Source organism: Rhinichthys klamathensis, unplaced genomic scaffold (genome assembly GCF_029890125.1).
Source record: "Rhinichthys klamathensis goyatoka isolate OS25496 unplaced genomic scaffold, OSU_Roscu_1.1 h1tg000029l_1, whole genome shotgun sequence".
Lineage (NCBI taxonomy): Eukaryota > Metazoa > Chordata > Actinopteri > Cypriniformes > Leuciscidae > Rhinichthys > Rhinichthys klamathensis.
The window spans coordinates 5,111,022-5,129,238 of record NW_026606579.1 but is presented as its reverse complement, the minus strand read 5'-3'; the positions used below and the strand labels follow the sequence as shown (position 1 = coordinate 5,129,238).

The 18,217-nt window shown below is 38.9% G+C and overlaps 1 protein-coding gene across 1 annotated transcript in view; it reads left to right on the top strand.

The window, feature by feature from the left end:
• The first annotated feature begins 3,927 nt into the window (after window positions 1–3,927).
• Window positions 3,928–18,217, top strand: part of pmpcb (peptidase, mitochondrial processing subunit beta) — a 17,022-nt gene continuing 2,732 nt past the window's right edge. The window contains exons 1-12 of the mRNA XM_056245365.1: window positions 3,928–4,120; window positions 4,394–4,510; window positions 6,148–6,234; window positions 6,320–6,449; window positions 6,527–6,725; window positions 8,625–8,704; window positions 9,182–9,288; window positions 12,864–13,007; window positions 13,088–13,248; window positions 13,325–13,410; window positions 14,196–14,284; window positions 16,938–17,013. Of these exons, the coding sequence (XP_056101340.1) occupies window positions 4,040–4,120; window positions 4,394–4,510; window positions 6,148–6,234; window positions 6,320–6,449; window positions 6,527–6,725; window positions 8,625–8,704; window positions 9,182–9,288; window positions 12,864–13,007; window positions 13,088–13,248; window positions 13,325–13,410; window positions 14,196–14,284; window positions 16,938–17,013 (1,357 nt within the window). The 5' untranslated portion in view covers window positions 3,928–4,039. The remainder of the gene's footprint in view (window positions 4,121–4,393; window positions 4,511–6,147; window positions 6,235–6,319; window positions 6,450–6,526; window positions 6,726–8,624; window positions 8,705–9,181; window positions 9,289–12,863; window positions 13,008–13,087; window positions 13,249–13,324; window positions 13,411–14,195; window positions 14,285–16,937; window positions 17,014–18,217) is intronic.

Here is an 18,217-nt window from a genome sequence, read left to right as displayed (position 1 = left end):
CTTGTTATTCATTGCTAATTGAATTGGGAATGTGGTAATTTGTTGCATGTAATGCCATTGTCACTGAATGAGTGAAGAGACTATTCTTTAAAAACAAGAAATGATGTCTAACACACGCGCACACACACACAACAGATCTAAAACCTTATATTCTTATTTTGTTCCTATCACTATTTATCCAACTGAAGTTATTTCGGGAACAAATGTTTTGGTTGCTTCTGAAATTGTAGGTGTTATATACTTTCCAAAAATTGGAAATATTACCTTTAATATATTTTTTTAAGGTGTTCTAAGGAAATATTTTTTTTACTGTATATTACTATTAGTGTGAGTGCTGCCATTTACCGGTCATATAAGCGAATATAATGTGCTGAAACAGACTTTGATGTCGTCTTCGTGGTGATGGAGAGCTTCAATAGTTCAACAGTTTTCTTTTCCAGTAAATTAAAACTTGCAATAAAGTAAAAATTAAAATAAAAAAAGCGTGTGCCGCAGCCACGCTGATTAGCGCATGACGTTTACGTTTTTTCATCCAATAAGAGCTCGTCTATTTAAGAACGTCAGTTTGGCGTCTTCGTTCGCGAAGTGGGGAATTTTCAGGGAATTTTCCAGAAGACTTATGAAAATGAGTCATTGACGAGGTAAGTCTACAGTACAGAATATTATTATTATTACCATTTAGAACTAGCAAAATATTAAGAAAGAATTTCTGACGAACATTTAAAACATTCAAGCCTGGAAGCAAACAGATCGTTCCTTCTAAAACATTTAACTATTCCTTTCCAAGCCATAATCAATTTTAAAAAAATCGACGAAAACATATATTAAACTTTAGAATGTAAAAACATGTAGATTTATGACTTTATAAAACATTTAATTTAATCGGAATACACAACTTTTGAATTTGAATGGTCGTTAATTTTGAATCACGTGATGTAGGCCTAGTTACAGTTAACGGGTCAGTCCACTTTGGCTGTCAGTCAGGTGATATAAATGTACCTGAGACTAACATGTATTTATACTTTATGTATCGTGCTTCACAATTGTATTGTGTTTGCACAATGTATACTGATTTATGTTGTATTACTTCATGCTAAATGCTGAATGTACTGTGGTAACTGCCATAAAGTTAATACATTTTATGTAGAATAAACACCAGGGCCTATACATCATATCATATGTACTCATTAAATCTACACACAAGGTTGAATGACTGTAAAAGCTGACTTGACTTGAATGTACTTGGATAATTAAGGGTAAGCAAGTAGGCTATTTAAAGCTGTTCTTTTTTCCTACCTCATATTTACATTATTGTTTTGTATTCATATTGCCAGAAAATAACTTTTGTAATAGTGCTGGAGACGGTCAGCTGATGGCATTCACAATCTCTGCATTGGTCGTGTCTGTAAATCCTAATTTGTAATTTAGACTTTTGAATAAAAGCTGAACTTCTTAATTTGAATGTTACCTGAAGCTTTTTCTCTCAAGTTTCATCTAGATTTTAGTTTTCTCTGTCAAATGGGTTTGCGGACTCATCAATAAATTGTGATTTTTTTAGAGCATTATTTTTATAATGATAAGCATGTGGGAATGCCAATTTCCACAGATCAAACATTGAGATTTTATTGTGAGGGACTTGGACGGGAGATACACAGTACTCAAAGGGTTTTGCATCCACTCATTGCAACAACAACAACAAAAAATTGTGTTAAAGTTATGAAGCTGAAACAAATCTTTAAGGGTTTGTAACGCAGTATTAATCACCTGTCTGAACTCATTGGGTTTTTCAGGAGCTTGTTACAGTGATCACAGAATTCCCTGAAGTTCGAGGTTCAGATCATTGGGCGCTGGTTCGAAGTTTTTGGAGAAGTCGATCCATGTCAGTGAGCTCAGTGGTCCTCCTGATCCGGGTTCGAATCCTGATTCGGGTTTGAAAATCGAGTCCTAGTCTGGTCCTGGAGTTCCTTTGGTGGGTGTCTTTGTAGGTGTTAAAAAAAAAAAAGATATGCCCCCCAAAAAAAGCATGGTGAGTGTGAATGTGCCAGTGGCTCAGTGGTAATGAGCACATCCTTCTTGTGTGTGGAGGACCTGGGTTTGAATCCTGGGCTGGGTACTGAAGCAAGTGATGGTTGCAGATGGTTAGGATCTGAAGAGAGGAGAGGCCAGCTGGATGAGGACTGAATAGTTTGGGGATGCAGTGGATTATCCAATAAAAAGTGGCTTAAATGTTTTGGAGTTGTGCCAAGATTGGATTTTAATAAGTAAACATTTTGATGTAAAACAACACTGCTGCTGGATATCTTCCCAGAAATCCCCAGGGGGAGGAGTTAGGATATTCCCTCCCCCCTTCGTGTCCAACCATCTCTTGTCCTCCTGTCTGATCCGTTTTGGATCCAGATCTGGAGACTGTTCCTGAACGCAACCATGCTTCAGTGTCCAGCCCGGTTTTGAACCAGGAACCTCCCAACAGGGGAGTGTGTGCTCACACCACTGAGCCACTGGACCTTCCACTCTTACACTTCTTTTTTTTGGGGCATGTCTTTTTTCTCTCTTAGACAAACCCGACGAAACTAAAGAATCATAAGAGCGAGGTTCGAACCCGGGTTTCCCACATGGAACCACAACACTCAAACCACTGAGCCACTGGAGCGTCCACTCTTACACTTCTTTTTTTTGGGGCATGTCTTCTTTTTCTCTCGACAAACCCAGTGAAACCAAAGCATCATAAAAGCGAAGCTCGAACCTGGGTTTCCCACATGGAACCACAACACTCAGACCACTGAGCCACCAGTGCGGTTTCATGCTTCCTTCAAAACCTGAAAGTCACGTGTCTTTTCACCCTGAGTAAGACTTCGGCCACAAACCGATGATTTGAAGTTGGGAACATACTCTGAGATCTAATGTTTATTCATTTCAGTTGCCTTTGCATGTGTTGCATGTGAATCGAACCTATAATCTAATCTTGTTGACCTTATTGTTATTATTAGTGCCATGCTTTATCAGATGAGCTACAAAGTGAACATTTCAAACAACCACATGAAACACTGAACATCACAAGTGTCAATTGATTGTGTTCAGTTTGTGAGTTATTGCCTAAAACCACCAAGAACTTCTGACATCTGAGCACTGCAAGTTTGCTGATGAGTCATAGAGCTCAGTTATTTAGTATCCATATTCATATTAATGTCCATATATTATTCAGAGACTCATATGTCTCATATGAACTATCTTTCACAGACTCCCATAAAAATCCAAACCTATTAGCCTCTATTAGCATATATTAATTATTTGTTAACTTCAAATTTAAACTCTTTATCAGAACAGTGATAAACTACGGCATCATTCAGACCTTATGGCCCTTAAAATGGGTTGACAAACTTTGTAATTTCCAGCAGAGACAAACATTTTTGATTATGAAACTTTTATTAAAAGTACAAAACACATTCAGGCAGTTTAGAAAGGGCATATCCAAGGCAAGTTTATTTATTTAGCACATTTCATACACAATGGTAATTCCATTTTTTTTTTTTAACTAGCCAGATAAATATGACACTAACACAAGCTTAATATGCACAATGACAAAAATATACAACATATATTTTCAGTTTTGAAAAAGTGATAGTCAGACTTAGTGATAGTTAAGTCTATGACAGATGCTTGTGTCAAATACCAATTTTAAATCATCTTATATTATTAATGATGATAAATCGCTTCAAGTGCCAAATAAATGCAATTAACGTTAACATATCACGTGAAGTTGGCGTATGTGTATTTTTATCTTTTACTCAGAGCTGCCATCTGATGGTCAAATAAGTGAACTTATCCTGCATTTTTAAATTTCTCCACTAGACGGCGTAAGAATAACAGGGTCAAACTGGAAGGGATGATAGCGCTTATTCATGTGACCTAAGTTATTATAAAATTATCATAATTAATCTTGTGTGACGCAGCTGCGTTGAATAACGCATGACGTAAGTGTTCTTCTGTCCAATCGGAACTCGTCTTTTCAACAACGTCATCCAGTCGGTCAGTAAACATCATGGCGGCGTCCGTGCAGCGTTTCGGCGCAGCCGGGAGACACTTTATAAAGAATTTATTGAACACAACAGTCAGCAAGAGGGTAAGAGATTACAAACACAACATTAATGTCATTTAAAATGTCGAAATATTGAAAATTAAGTCCTCGAAATCGTTTTAAACAGCCAGGCTGAGACTGTGGTATGAACCCTGGTCTCAATGATGCAAACTTGCATCATAATATGAAGGGGGGAGAAGACTTTACTCAAACATTTAATTTTATTACCACTCAAATCCGTTTTGCTATTTACCTTTTATATGCTGCTCAGTAAATCGTGTGTATATAACATGCTTTAAAGTGTTGTCTGTGTTTCAGACTGGCTCCACTCAGGCTGTCAGTCACGTGGTTTTAAATGTACCTGAGACGAAGGTCACGACCCTTGATAACGGGCTCAGGGTGGCATCTGAAGATTCTGGCCTGTCCACATGCACGGTAAGTTAACCCTCACATCTAAGTGAGCTTGAGATTTCAATCTCAGCCAGGTGTCTGATGAATTTGATTATTAAACATTAAAATTAGAAAGGCAATTTTATTAGTGTTGTTTAAAAAAAAAAAAAAAAATTCTCAAACTGGGACATTTGGTGATGTCTCTTTTTTGAGGGAGGAGCCACACGGCAGTGTCTGAAATAATGATACGATTAACAAAAGATCCAAACGATTTAGTTTATTTCATTGAAACTAGAGAAAATGTCATAATGCATTTGTTGCATATTGTAGTGTCACAACTTAAAGTCCGCATGGAACTGAAGTTGTGCTAGTCTTTTCTTCACAATTGTGATATCTGAGTGAAACGGCTTCTCAAACGAGAATTTATTGGATGGTTGTGGTTTGCTATTGGCTGATGTCATGTGAGTGACAGGTTGTCCCTCCCTTGTCATCAGAGAAGAGAAGAGATGTCGCTCCAAGAGGGAGGGGAAGTTATTTTGATTTGAAGATTGAGGCTCATGACTTAAAAATAATTAAAATAATGGATAAATACTGATAAATAATTTATAATGCACACTGCTGCAATATTCCATAAAAAAGAATAGGAGAATAGGAAAAGGAGTAGATTCAAGATATTTATTCGTCATATACACCATTATATACAGAATACAATTTGCAGTATGATGTAAACTTGGTCAGCTACTTAGACTGTGAATTAAATGTGTAAATAGTAGATAGAAATGTATAAGTAGTAGATAATACAAATGATTACATTTTATTTTGATGGTCCTCTTTATGTTTTTGATTATAACATTGCACTTATATCAACTAACACTCGTTACGTGTCAATTAACACACATTATATGTCAACTAACACTCGTTACATGTCAATTAACACACATTATATGTCAACTAACTCTCGTTACATGTCAATTAACACATTATATGCAGTGTTGAGCATGTTACTTAAAAAAAGTAATTAGTTATAGTTACTAGTTACTTCTCACAAATAGTAACTGAGTTACATCATTATAAAAGTAACTAATTACCAGAGAAAGTAACTATTGCGTTACTTAAAAAAAAAAAAATTCAAATAGGCCTATGTCAAATAATTTGGATGCCCCTAGTATTAAATATGTTAAATTAATGAAATGGACACTTAATAGCCTGGGTTCTCCCAAGGTTTTTTTTTTCTCCATTGGGTCATCTGATGGAGTTTTAGGACACCATCGGGTCACTTGATGGAGTTTTTCGGTTCCTTGCCGCTGTTGCCTTTGGCTTGTTCAGTTGGGGATATTCAAATTAAATGACCCATCATACCACTGATCAGCTCTACCAAACTTGGATGTCTTTTTCCAGTAATAAACAAACACTGTTAAGTTGTTTTGATTGATACTGTGAAGCAGCTTTGATACAATCTGTATTGTGAAAAGCGCTATATAAATATATTTGACTTGACTTGACTTGACTTATAGTCAACAGAATGTCTCAATGGGAGTAGTCGACCATCAAAATAAAGTGTTACCAGACAAATATAACAAATACTAATGAAAAGGATTTTTGAGAAGGATTTAAAAACAAGTCCCGTGAGGGCGAGTAAATATAAATAATCATAATATCTAAATTGCAATCACATGATCCAGGTTGGTCTGTGGATTGATGCTGGGAGCCGGTATGAAAATGAGAGCAATAATGGCACGGCCCACTTCCTGGAGCACATGGCATTTAAGGTAAGAGAAATGAGTTGCAAAATTCTGTCTAAATATTAAAAACAGTTTAGTACAATTTAATACAGAAATCATTGAATTGTTTCAGGGCACCAGGAAGAGGTCACAGCTCGACCTGGAACTGGAGATCGAGAATATGGGCGCTCATCTGAACGCTTACACCTCTCGAGAGCAGACGGTGTACTACGCTAAAGCTTTCACCAAAGATCTGCCCCGAGGTAAACACCAAACACCAGTCCGTCGTGACAGGCAGAACAGCATTATGGGTGAGCTGTAAATCAGTCTCTGTTCCCAGCGGTGGAAATCCTGGCTGACATCATCCAGAACAGCACGCTGGGAGAAGCGGAGATCGAGCGAGAGCGTGGAGTTATTCTCAGAGAAATGCAGGAAGTGGAGACCAACCTACAGGAAGTGGTCTTCGATTACCTGCACGCTACAGCCTATCAGGAAACACCTCTCGGGAGAACCATCCTGGGCCCTTCGGAGAACATCAAGTATGTGTCACTAGTTTACGTCTTCAATTAAGGTGTGAACAACAGGGTACAAATTTTAGATATCACCATACTTTCGCCAGTTGATTAAAGGTGAACTAAGTAACTTTTTTACCTTAACCGAACAGCTTTGGAGTCATTGTAATGTTTATAGTACTGATTTCGTGTTGAATGGTGGTCGTCTCGCACCCCCCTGGTGCCTGTGAGCCGCAAAACCACCCTTGCAACTTTGGGCCGGCGGGCCGCCCAAAAGTGTTAGGAAGTATCGTGTGATATCAGGTCTCGCGAGGTAACGAATTGCTTTACGGCAAAAAACAGATCTGATAAAATGAGCATCAAACAGAAATAACCCGGCGCCGTATACATGTGGTGTTCGAGGCGCACATACAATACAGACTGCCGACAGTTAAACAGGGCGCGCGCAGCTCTTAAAGGGGCCATACCTTATTTCCACTCGTTACAGCGTCCATCCTACTGAACAGGTACCGGTGTACAGGGGGAGGGGATCCGGCCGTGAGTGCGAGCCATCTCTGCGTGAGTGCTATTCACGACAGTACAAGTACTCCACATCGACTCTAGGGGTCGCTGTTTGACAAAAACGGAATTCCTACTTAGTGCTGCTTTAAAATTAAAGGGGTCATCGGAACCAAAATTCACTTTTATATGGTCTTTGCATATAAATGTGTCTTTGCAGTGTGTGGACTGTATAAAAAGATGGACGACACCCCTTCGCTCTCTTCCATTGGTCAGACCTGAAGCCGTCAGTGTCCCAATATGGCGCTGACATCTTGGAACTTGAGTCTGCGCAGAAGCGATCTCGGGACCAGACCTGCGCAGTCGTGAGCAGGAAGTAAAGCCGTGAAATCAAGGCCCCGCCCTCACTCTCACAGAATCAATCTCAAGCACACGCCCCTACACTTTTTAAAAATTAATTATAGAAATTTAGATATTAAAATTAAAGCTCCAATCTCCTCAGTCCTACGAAGATCCTGAAAAAAAGTCAGTTGGTGCTTCTGTGACTTACTTCGCTCAGAGTCAAAGCTGTCAATCATGACGTCACACCACTGCATTAAATACCTAACTAAAAACAAACTTATTTTAAAAACAAACACTTGAAAATACATCAGCGTGATTAAAAACTACAGTAAATGACAGAAACCATCTTTGGAAAAACGATATTTGAAGTAATTTAATTGTTTAGTTGGTCTCACGTGCTGTTGAATAATACGGGGAGGCGGGGTTTATGAGCTATACTGGGACCGGCCACCGGGGGGGCGATCAAGACGCTTTGGCTTCACTTTTCAGGGCTTGTGCGGCACGCTAGGTGTGGACACAACCACCATACAATGAAAAAATCCATTCACTCCTTTTTTTATCCTTTCTCCTATCCTATCCACTTGCTCATTATCATATAAAAGAAGACATGCACTGAAACGGGTCGCTGTGAACACCGCTGTTTATGAGGAGTTAAAACGGGTGTTGTTTTACACAATCATTGAGAAATTTTAAGCAAAGTATATTACAAACTTTACATGAAGACCCTAATGAATCACACCAACTTGTGGAAAATGGACATCCGATGACCCCTTTAAGACAGTTCGGTTCGCATGTAGGGACCCTCATTATGCTACCGTGTTAGTGCGGGGCTATTTTGAGCCTTGTTAGTGGTATTAACTAACGATTTTTATTTTTACTTACTCTACGCCCTATATACTAGCGTTATAAGCTAATCTGTGGTTCGAGCTAAAACTGGGTAAATTCAATTATCATGAAAACGCATCCCAGAGAACGGTCGACTCGGTACCCATGTGTTATTAACCCCTAGGTTTATTTTGCGCCAGAATTGTCCTTTAAAACAGTATGAAGAATCTGATGTTCCTAATTTTGATATTTTCTTTTCAGAACTATAAATCGAGGGGATCTGGTCGAATACATTACAACACACTACAAGGGGCCACGAATTGTATTAGCCGCAGCCGGAGGTAAAGCAACAGAAACAGTGGCTGCGTCCCAAATCACATACTTGTTTTGAATAAGTACTTTGCGAGCACTAAAAAAGTATGTTCTATATAGTAAGAATGCGTGTATAATCTGAACGTACTACATTGTAACCTACCATTCGCTTCACTGGCATTCACAAACCCTCTCCCGTGGCCTCATGGGATAGTAAAGTGTCCATCGTATGTCACTTCAGAATCTCACAGGAAGTAGTAGTTCATCCAAGTACTTTTTGCCGACTCTTTTATGAGTACTGTGAATTCAGACATACTTTTGTCACATACTGTACAGTTTTTCACCTATTATACAGTAGGGAAGTATGTGATTTCGGATGCGGCCACTGTAGCTCAGCATCACTGAACATATTCATGTAAGTCATTTCCTTTGGTTTAATTGTTGACATTAGTTACTGGCACAGATTCTGACCATTAGTAAGCCAGTATTGTTTTTCTGTCTTTAAGGAGTGTCACATAATGAGTTAATTGATTTGGCCAAGTTTCATTTTGGAAAGCTGCCGGCCAGATACAGTGGAGAGACTTTACTGCACTGCCATTTCACCGGGAGTGAGGTAAACACATCATTATTTACACTAACAGAATTATAATTCAGATTAATGGTTATTATTACACACAGGTTATGTTTCGTGCGCTTTTCACTCACATTGTTTCAAAGCAGATTTACTGAAAATCATGATGTTAATGTTTATAATATCTTACTGCCTTACAGGGCTCCAGACTAACTTTTTTCACCTCCGTCCTGAAACCGTCCTGATAAACAATTTGAACCGTCCTAAAGTGAATGTCAACCGTCCCAAAATAAAAATGTTGTTTCTGTACTTTATTATCATCTATAGTTGTTAGTTGTTAGTCACATAATAAAAACACCATTAAAGTGTTTATGATATATATTATAATATTTAGTTAGCTCCATTCAAAGTAGTTATCTGTAAATAGGTAAAAAACAGATTAAATAAAAAATAAAAGGAGTTAAATGCTTTTTTGTATTCATGCAGAACAAATCTTTTTTTTTTTCCTTTTTTTTTTTTTACATGGTTGGATTAAACAATAACAAATAAATACTGGTGACTACTTCTCAAAGTGGTAATGTGTCATAGCTGATCATCTGGAAATGTGTTATTAAGAGAAAGGGCTTTAAAAAGTGTAATATGACTTCTCTAGTCTAGAACACAGAATTTGGGGAAAAAATCTGTCTCTGTCTCAGTCTTTGTACTGACTGAGGTCTTTGTGCCGGAGAAAACATTAACCTGTTAATATGAATGATTTTAAAGTTTGAACATGCAATACAGATACAGATTTAACTACTGTGACTTAAAAAAAATATCTTAAAATTAAATAAAACCACTTTTCCTAGAATAGAACAGTCTTCTTTCCAATTAATGATATATGCATTCTTTTTAACTTGCATACATCATTCTTTATTTTTTCAAGCAGCAGACATATTTATTTGAATGAATTAAATATAATGAATCCTTATTAAAGCTATTAACGAGCAGTGAATGATTTTCTCTTTTTCTTTTGTTGCTTGATCAATATTAAGGACACAGACCGCATTAGGTTTATTGCCCACTGTCACTTTAAGACGTCGGATCATGTCCAATGACATGCTGATCCAAATCCACTGATGCACATCCGATACACTCACAACTGTTTAAGACATAACCGACATAGTTTAAGTTAATACTCTCCAAAACGGACATTTAGACATAATGTTGTGTGTTTTTTGTCCATTCAGACACGAAAGAGAGCTAAATTCAGTCCTCGCGTGCTGTATTGTGTCTATGGCTGGACGCTTCGGTCGTGTGTGCGCACAGAAAACCGCACCGAATAGAGCTTTTTTTTGCGTCGTCACTCTTATTCAGATATATGTGCGCTCTACTCATTCTCCCAGACGTTTACATGTTTTAACGTTTTATGAGACATGCAGTGCATGCCAACTCGTGTGCCGCTGGGTAGATAAGCACGTTAATACAAATGTGCGCATCTACCACAAACGCAGGACATCTCTGACTGGATCTCTTCCTAAATCGTCACTATCTAACATTTGTCTATTTTTTATTCATTGAATATCCGTTGTTTAACCAGCGCAACATATTTGCGATGTCATTAAGCCATTTGATAGATGTACCGCGGAACAAGTCTCCGGGTGAGTAGCCGGCCAGTGATAGTAACTATAGTAACAGCATGAGAAGACGCGCTCCGTTGTAGTCAGCGCTTGGTCGGTTAATTTTGGCATTTGGCATAAGAAGTTAGCCTAATAGGCTAGTAATAAATGAACACACATACAAAAATGTTTTTCGTCCTGTAGGCGTCCTGGAAAATATTTCTGTTCGTCCTAAACACATTTTCTATCGTCCCCAGGACGATAGGACGCCGTTAGTCTCGAGCCCTGCTGCCTTATAGTGATTAGAGGTGGATAATAGTTACATTGTGTGACAATCAAGCTGTTGAGATTTGCTATATTGTACATATCGCTTATGCTAGTATACTGACTTGACTTGATGAGGTAAATTTGTAAAGAAGGATTACGCACCTGCGCATATATATATTTAAAACGCGCATACCTATGGACTAAACACGTGATAGGCATATGCACGCCGTCGCCGTTTTCATAGATTCATGTTTTTGAAGTTTACATGGAGATGATAGTTTTTAACATTTTTTTCAAAAAAACCGACCAAACACTGTTGTCGTACAAATGAACGGCCAGAACACATTAAAAGTTTTCTGATTTCAGTTAAAACTCTGTCGTGTTAGCGGCCCCTAATTTAAAGGTGCAAAACGCAAGTCTCTGAGTTTTTGCAGAACTACGCCCCCTCTGGCGACAAGCGAAACTGCAACCAGAGTTGTGCACGCTCATGGACCACACGCATCTTTTATTGGATATGTTTTATGTTTCATGTTGTACTATTCTTCCGAACACAATTCCTAGTTTATGAAACTGTTCACTAACAATGGTAGTAAAACCAATTCTGATTATACATGTATCTAGCTTACGCTAAAGCATTACACATTTTACGCATCGTCATTTGTTGTCATACATAGATTGGCCGTATCAAACATTAGAGACTGGGCTATATCTTACTGTTTTATCAAGAAGAAAGCCAACTGAGGATCCCGTTTGAGACCAAGAGCAGACCGGAGATCTCTCCATTTGTTGAATGCCTTCCCGAGGTTGACTCTCGTCTTACTCCGACGCCTGTCTGACTCCAATTTGGACCTTTTGGTGGCACTCTTTTCTTTACTTTACGTGGAGTTTGCATTGGGGTTTGGAATGGACTACAAGCCAGTCTCTTTGAATCCATCTTCTACCTTTGACGCACGAGTTGTCTTCGCTGATGCGGAGAATGGCGGCGCCGGCGAATACACAAACCTGCGAGACATAGCCTGGTGAGCGTGAACGCGCATGACGTCACGCCCAGTCTCAAATTCGAGCCCGAATCCCTCTTATATATTTTACTGTACAGGATTATAGAGGCAATCTCAGTGCGCAGAGAAGGGCTCATTCAGCCCATCAGGCAGTTCTTTAAGCATGTATAGGATAGAAAAACAGGTATTTTTAACATGAAAAGTTGCGCAATGCACCTTTAATAACCATGTTATTTATGGTAACTTTATTCTAAAGCTGCTGTAAAGCCAAAACAATCTGTTACTTTAATTTCCTATTATCACTGTAAAGCTGCTTTGAAACAATCTATATTGTTAAAAGCGCTATATAAATGAAGGTCACATGACTTGACTGTATGTATGCAGATAAAGTTGGATCTAACTATATAAAGAGCTGGTCGATATTACATTTTGCGACGAAATAAAAAAAAATCAGGCAGTTGAGATTTGCTATATTATATCACTTTATGACATTTCCCAAACATGCTCGAAGCGCTCGACCAATCACAACACACTGGTCCAGCCGACCAATCAGAGCACAGTGTGCTTTTCAGAAGGAGGGGCTTCAGAGAGACAGGAACTAAACAGAGCGTTACTGACAGACTGGGAAGAGAGGAGCCGCAACTATAGAGAATATGAGGAAAATAATCAACATTCAAGCAGGAAAACCTGTTCTAGTAGAGCCTGAACACAACAATGCATAATAGGTCCTATGTGTTCTGCTCTTAATTCCTTACAGATTCGTGTCCGAGATGATAAGATGCCTCTGGCTCATATAGCCATTGCCGTTGAGGCTGTCGGCTGGTCACATCCAGACACTATTCCTCTAATGGTGGCAAATACGCTCATTGGGAACTGGGATCGGTCCCTCGGTGGCGGGATGGTAAGATGCTCTCACTAAACTCACTTTACACTGGAAAAAAAATCATGTAAGTCAACTAACCAGACTTCGTTTTCTCGTAGAACTTGTCCAGTAAACTGGCACAGATGGCATGTCAGGGCAACTTGTGCCACAGCTTCCAGTCCTTTAACACTTGCTACACAGATACAGGTCTGTGGGGGCTTTACATGGTGTGCGAGCCGGGAACCGTCGACGAGATGATGCGCTTCACTCAGCTGGAATGGTGAGAGCTTGACTTTACTCGGCTTCTCTGTTGAGCTGAAAGCACGGATGAGTAATTAACACACGGTTTGCTTTAGGATGTCTCTGTGTACGAGCGTGACTGAAAGCGAAGTGAACCGAGCTAAAAACTTGCTGAAGACAAACATGCTGCTTCACTTGGACGGTAAGTGTAGCGTCACATAAATCACGAACGCACATGTAGAGCTGGTTTAAGTCATGAAACTCGATGCGTTAGGCCTTGTCCACACGGCACACGAAAACGCAGTGTCAGGTCACTGAAACCGAACATTTTTGAAAACCCCTGCCAGGGTGAGGATTTTCAGAAACGCCGGTTACAGTGTTGTCGAGTAGACAGTGAAACCGGGGGTTTTGCCTTGCGACGTCAGAGTGTGCGCCGTTATCCGCCTACCGGAACCGGTTATAACTTTTTGTTAGGCTTCTGATTGGCCAACGTGGCTTTACGGTTAGGGTTGTATCGCTGCCTGCTGGTGTGGCATGCTCTTGACAGCGCTTGATAGCGTGTTTTTGCGTTTTCATGTAGACGGAGATTTTTTTTAAACAGAGCATGTGTGGACGGGATTTTTTTTTTGAACACAGGAGGAAAAACTCCGGTTATAAAAATAACCGTGTCCATGTGGAGAAGGCCTTAGTCTTTTGTTCCCTATTGTGACGTATATCCGTGTGAAACGGCTTCTTGAACAAGAACAAATTTAGGGCGGGGCTTCATTTTGATTCTGTGGGGAATTGATTGGATGGTTGTGGTTTGCTATTGGCTGATCTCATGTGAGTGACAGATTGCCCTGCCCTCATCATCAGAGAAATGAGCTGCAAAAGGGAGGGGAAGTTATTCGGATTATGACACAGATGAATCATAAAAATGACTGCAGTAAAAAACAAAACCTGTCGATTTTGATTTAATGGTGACTTTAAAGTGTTTGTCTCGTCTAGGATCCACTCCCATCTGTGAGGACATCGGGCGGCAGATGCTGTGTTACAGTCGCAGGATTCCCCTGCACGAGCTGGAGGCCAGAATAGATGTGAGTAAACAAACATGCTGACGTTTGACCCACTTTTAAATGCGTTTCTCAAGAGTTCAGCGCTTTATCCCTATTCGGACGGGAATTATTTCTCATTGGGATGTCTGTAAAATTACATTTGCACCTTTACATTACTCGGATGGTGATTTATTCATGGTGGATTTATTTCATTCTGTTTTAATTTTTATGGATTCCATTTTAAAAGATGTGGACTCCATTGTACTGGTTAAATTTAGTAATTTAGTCTTATTAGTGGAAGTCATGAAACTTGTACAATTTAGCAACAATTTATTAAAAGTTTAACAAAAATTACATGTTCAGGGCCTCATGAAATACGTTAATTTGAGTTAGATCATTTCTAGGCAAGGCCTTAACATTAATGCACTATGAAATAACATGAACAAATGCATTTAACGAACATTAACAAAAGTTAATAGACGCTCTAAAAAAAATATTGATCATAATTAGTTCACGTTAACTAATGCATCATCTAATGTTATTACATGGCTCTGTGGAATACTTGATTCTGATTGGTCAATAGCGCCATCCAGCAGTGTGTTATTCCCATATAACAACCGCTCAAAACAGAAACAAAGTCAGCAGTGCTATACGCCTGCTAGGAACTGTTTTTCATGAAAGTTTTGCGTTTGGTGAGCTAATAAAATAATAAAACTCAGTCGAATTAATATTGTGTAGTTATTTAATTATGCCATCCAGTATCGTGGACTCGCTTTCTCGTTTCATACAAACGCTGCTGCCATCTTGTGACTATTATGTGATACAAACAGGTACGATTTTAAAACGGTTTAATCTGAAATCAATATATCTTATCCCCATAATTTTTTTTTTGGTGAAATGCTGTATAGTGATATGAATGACTTATCGTATCTCTTAAATGTCCGTTTAGTTTGAACTTTCCGCGCAAGCTTTGCGTTTAAAGACCTAATAAAATATTTAAACTCAGATCAATATTTCGTGTCTAATTATTTACTTATGTGGTAAGTAGCCGTGTAATTAACGGGATAATGTACATCCAGCCGGTGGTTCTCATAATAAACCCCTTCAGGCTGATCAAGACCCGGTCGTGGGGTATTATGAGAGAACCACTGGCTGGATGTACATTATCCTTTACTTAAATGAGACCTTATTGCAAAGTGTTACCAAAAATGTATTGCATACCATAATAATGACCCATTTTGAAAGTTTAAATGACTTAATAGGTACCATCATTTCAGTTTTACAAATATTACCATTTAAAATACGTGCACTTTACTGCAACGCACAACAGTTAGCGTACGGTGCTTGGCAGTGGTCAAAAAGAATTTACAAAAGGACTTTTGGATTGTTTCCTTCTTTTAAACTTGGATTTTGATTTCAGACAGCAAATAAATTACGACACACACAAAAAAAAAAAAAGAATTCACCTTACGTCCCATGAGAAACGGTTACTGTTCAAATAGGGTGTGTTCACACTTGGCATGTTTGGTTGGATTAAAACGAACCCTGGTGCGATTGCTCTATTAGTGCGGTTCATTGTAAACGCTGCCATCCGAACTCTGGTGCCACCAAACAAGCGGACCGAGACCGTACCGCTGAAAAGATGAGTCTCGATCCACTTCCAAATGAACTCTGGTGCGGTTCGAATGAAATATGAGCGCAAGACGGACCAAAGTCATGTAAACTAGACATGTCACAACCATAGACTGTAAAAAAAGATGGACGACGCCCCTTCGCTCTCTTCCATTGGTCAGAAGTGAAGCCGCCAGTGTCCCGATATGGCGCTGACATCTCGGGACTTGAGTCTGCGCAGAAGCGATCTCGGGACCAGACCTGCGCAGTCGTGAGCAGGAAGTAAAGCCGTGAAATCAAGGCCCCGCCCTCACTCTCACAGAATCAATCGCAAGCACACAATCCTGCACTTTTTAAAATTAATTATAGAAATGTAGATATTACATTTAAAGCTCCAATCTCCTCAGTCCTCCGAAGATCCCGAAAAAAAGTCAGTTGGTGCTTCAGTGACTTACTTCGGTCAGAGAACCTGTCAATCACAGCGTCACACCACCGCATTAAATACCTAACTAAAAACAAACTTATTTTAAAAACAAACACTTGAAATTACATCAGCGTGATAAAAACTACAGTAAATGACAGAAACCATCTTTGGAAAAAAGATATTTGAAGTGTAATTTAATTGTTTAGTTGGTCTCACATAAAGGTGGGGTTCACCGGGGGGGCGATCGAGACGCTTTGGCTTCACTTTTCAGGGCTCATGCGACCCTAAATAAACCAGAATGCTCAAGCTCAAGATCTGGGTTTGTGTAACGGAGGGATTCCTGCCCCCGTTTTAACATTTTATAAACTCTCCACGAGTTCTCAACTGGTCAAAATACCATCATATATGGCTACGCACATACAGCGAGCGCATTTATCCCAGAACACAACATTGTTTTGGATGTTCGGTCGGAAAATATACATCATAAAAGACGACCAATCAGGTTTCGAACATATATGCCTTTAGGTTCGGTGTTAAAAATGCCAATGTGAACGCTAAGCGGACCAGGAATACTTTTTTGTTTTGGTCCGGACCAAATTAACCAAGCAAACCGAATTACAAGTGTGAACACACCCTAAGTCTTAATGCTTCTGTCCTCAGGCCATAGACGCCACAACCATCAAGGACGTGTGTATGAAATACATCTACAATAAAGCTCCTGCTATTGCAGCTGTTGGTGAGTATCCACCTTTAACTCTGTTATGATGAAATATTTTAGGCTACGTTTACACGTGGCCGGCTATTTTCATAAACGGGCATTTCAATCTCCGTTTTCCAACAAAAAAAAAATAAAAATCATGCACACCGGTCAGTTTTCTGAAAAGTGTTTGTTTACACGAATGTCGTCAAGAGCATGCCAAACCTGTAGGTGGCAGTGTAACGAGAAGCTCAAGCCCACGTTAGCCAATCAGAATCCCCAAAATAGGAACAACAGCTCCTTGACATAATAGAGCAGCTGTATTTGCAAATGCAAACAGACGAAAAGGGTTTGCACTAACATAAATGCATCCATAGCCAAATGTAAACACTTGGTCGCACTTTTGACGCAGTGTAAACTCTGTTTTTCTCAGTTTACATGCAAACGAAGTTTTCCAAAATCTCCACTCTGGCCGGAGTTTTTTTTAGAAAGAATCGTTTTCAGAGGCGAATTCTCCATTTGCGTGTAAACGAAGAGAAATGTCTCCGTTTTTCAAAATAACCATGTACGTGTAAACGTGGCCTTATACTTCCCCTAATTAAACACACCAGGGGGCTGTTCCATAAACCTAGAGTATAAGCCAGACTTATTTCGGTTAGTCAGGCTTATTTTTGGTAGATTCGGTTTCATAAATCAAACTTAAAAAAGTTCAAACTCAGTTACCCGGGCAACTTATGCTGGGAAACTAGCCTGGTCCAGGGCAGGCTAACTGCCAGGCTAAGCCTCAGTTGTTACACAGATCCTCAACACTGACCGGCAAGAACACAATGATATTACCACTAACAGTCTCTAATACCATTATTGGACTTTATAAATACACAGTATACAGAAATCAACTTAAATAAGGCTACAATATAGACACATATATAAGGCGTTTTAAAGTTGTCTGTTTAGGACATGTCATTTTTGTAATAAAGACATTTTAATTAAGGAGTGCCTCGGTTATCAGAAAATTCTCTCTCTACACTGTCTCATATATATATATATATATATATATATATATATATATATATATATATATATATATATATATATATATATATATATAATGTACTTTATTATGTCTTTCAATTCGAACACATTTAACACAATTATACAAATGGACAGTTCCTTTAAAGGCATCATATTTCCCCCCAATAAATATTCCTTTTTTTTTTCCTTCTACTTTTTTTTCTTTTGTGAT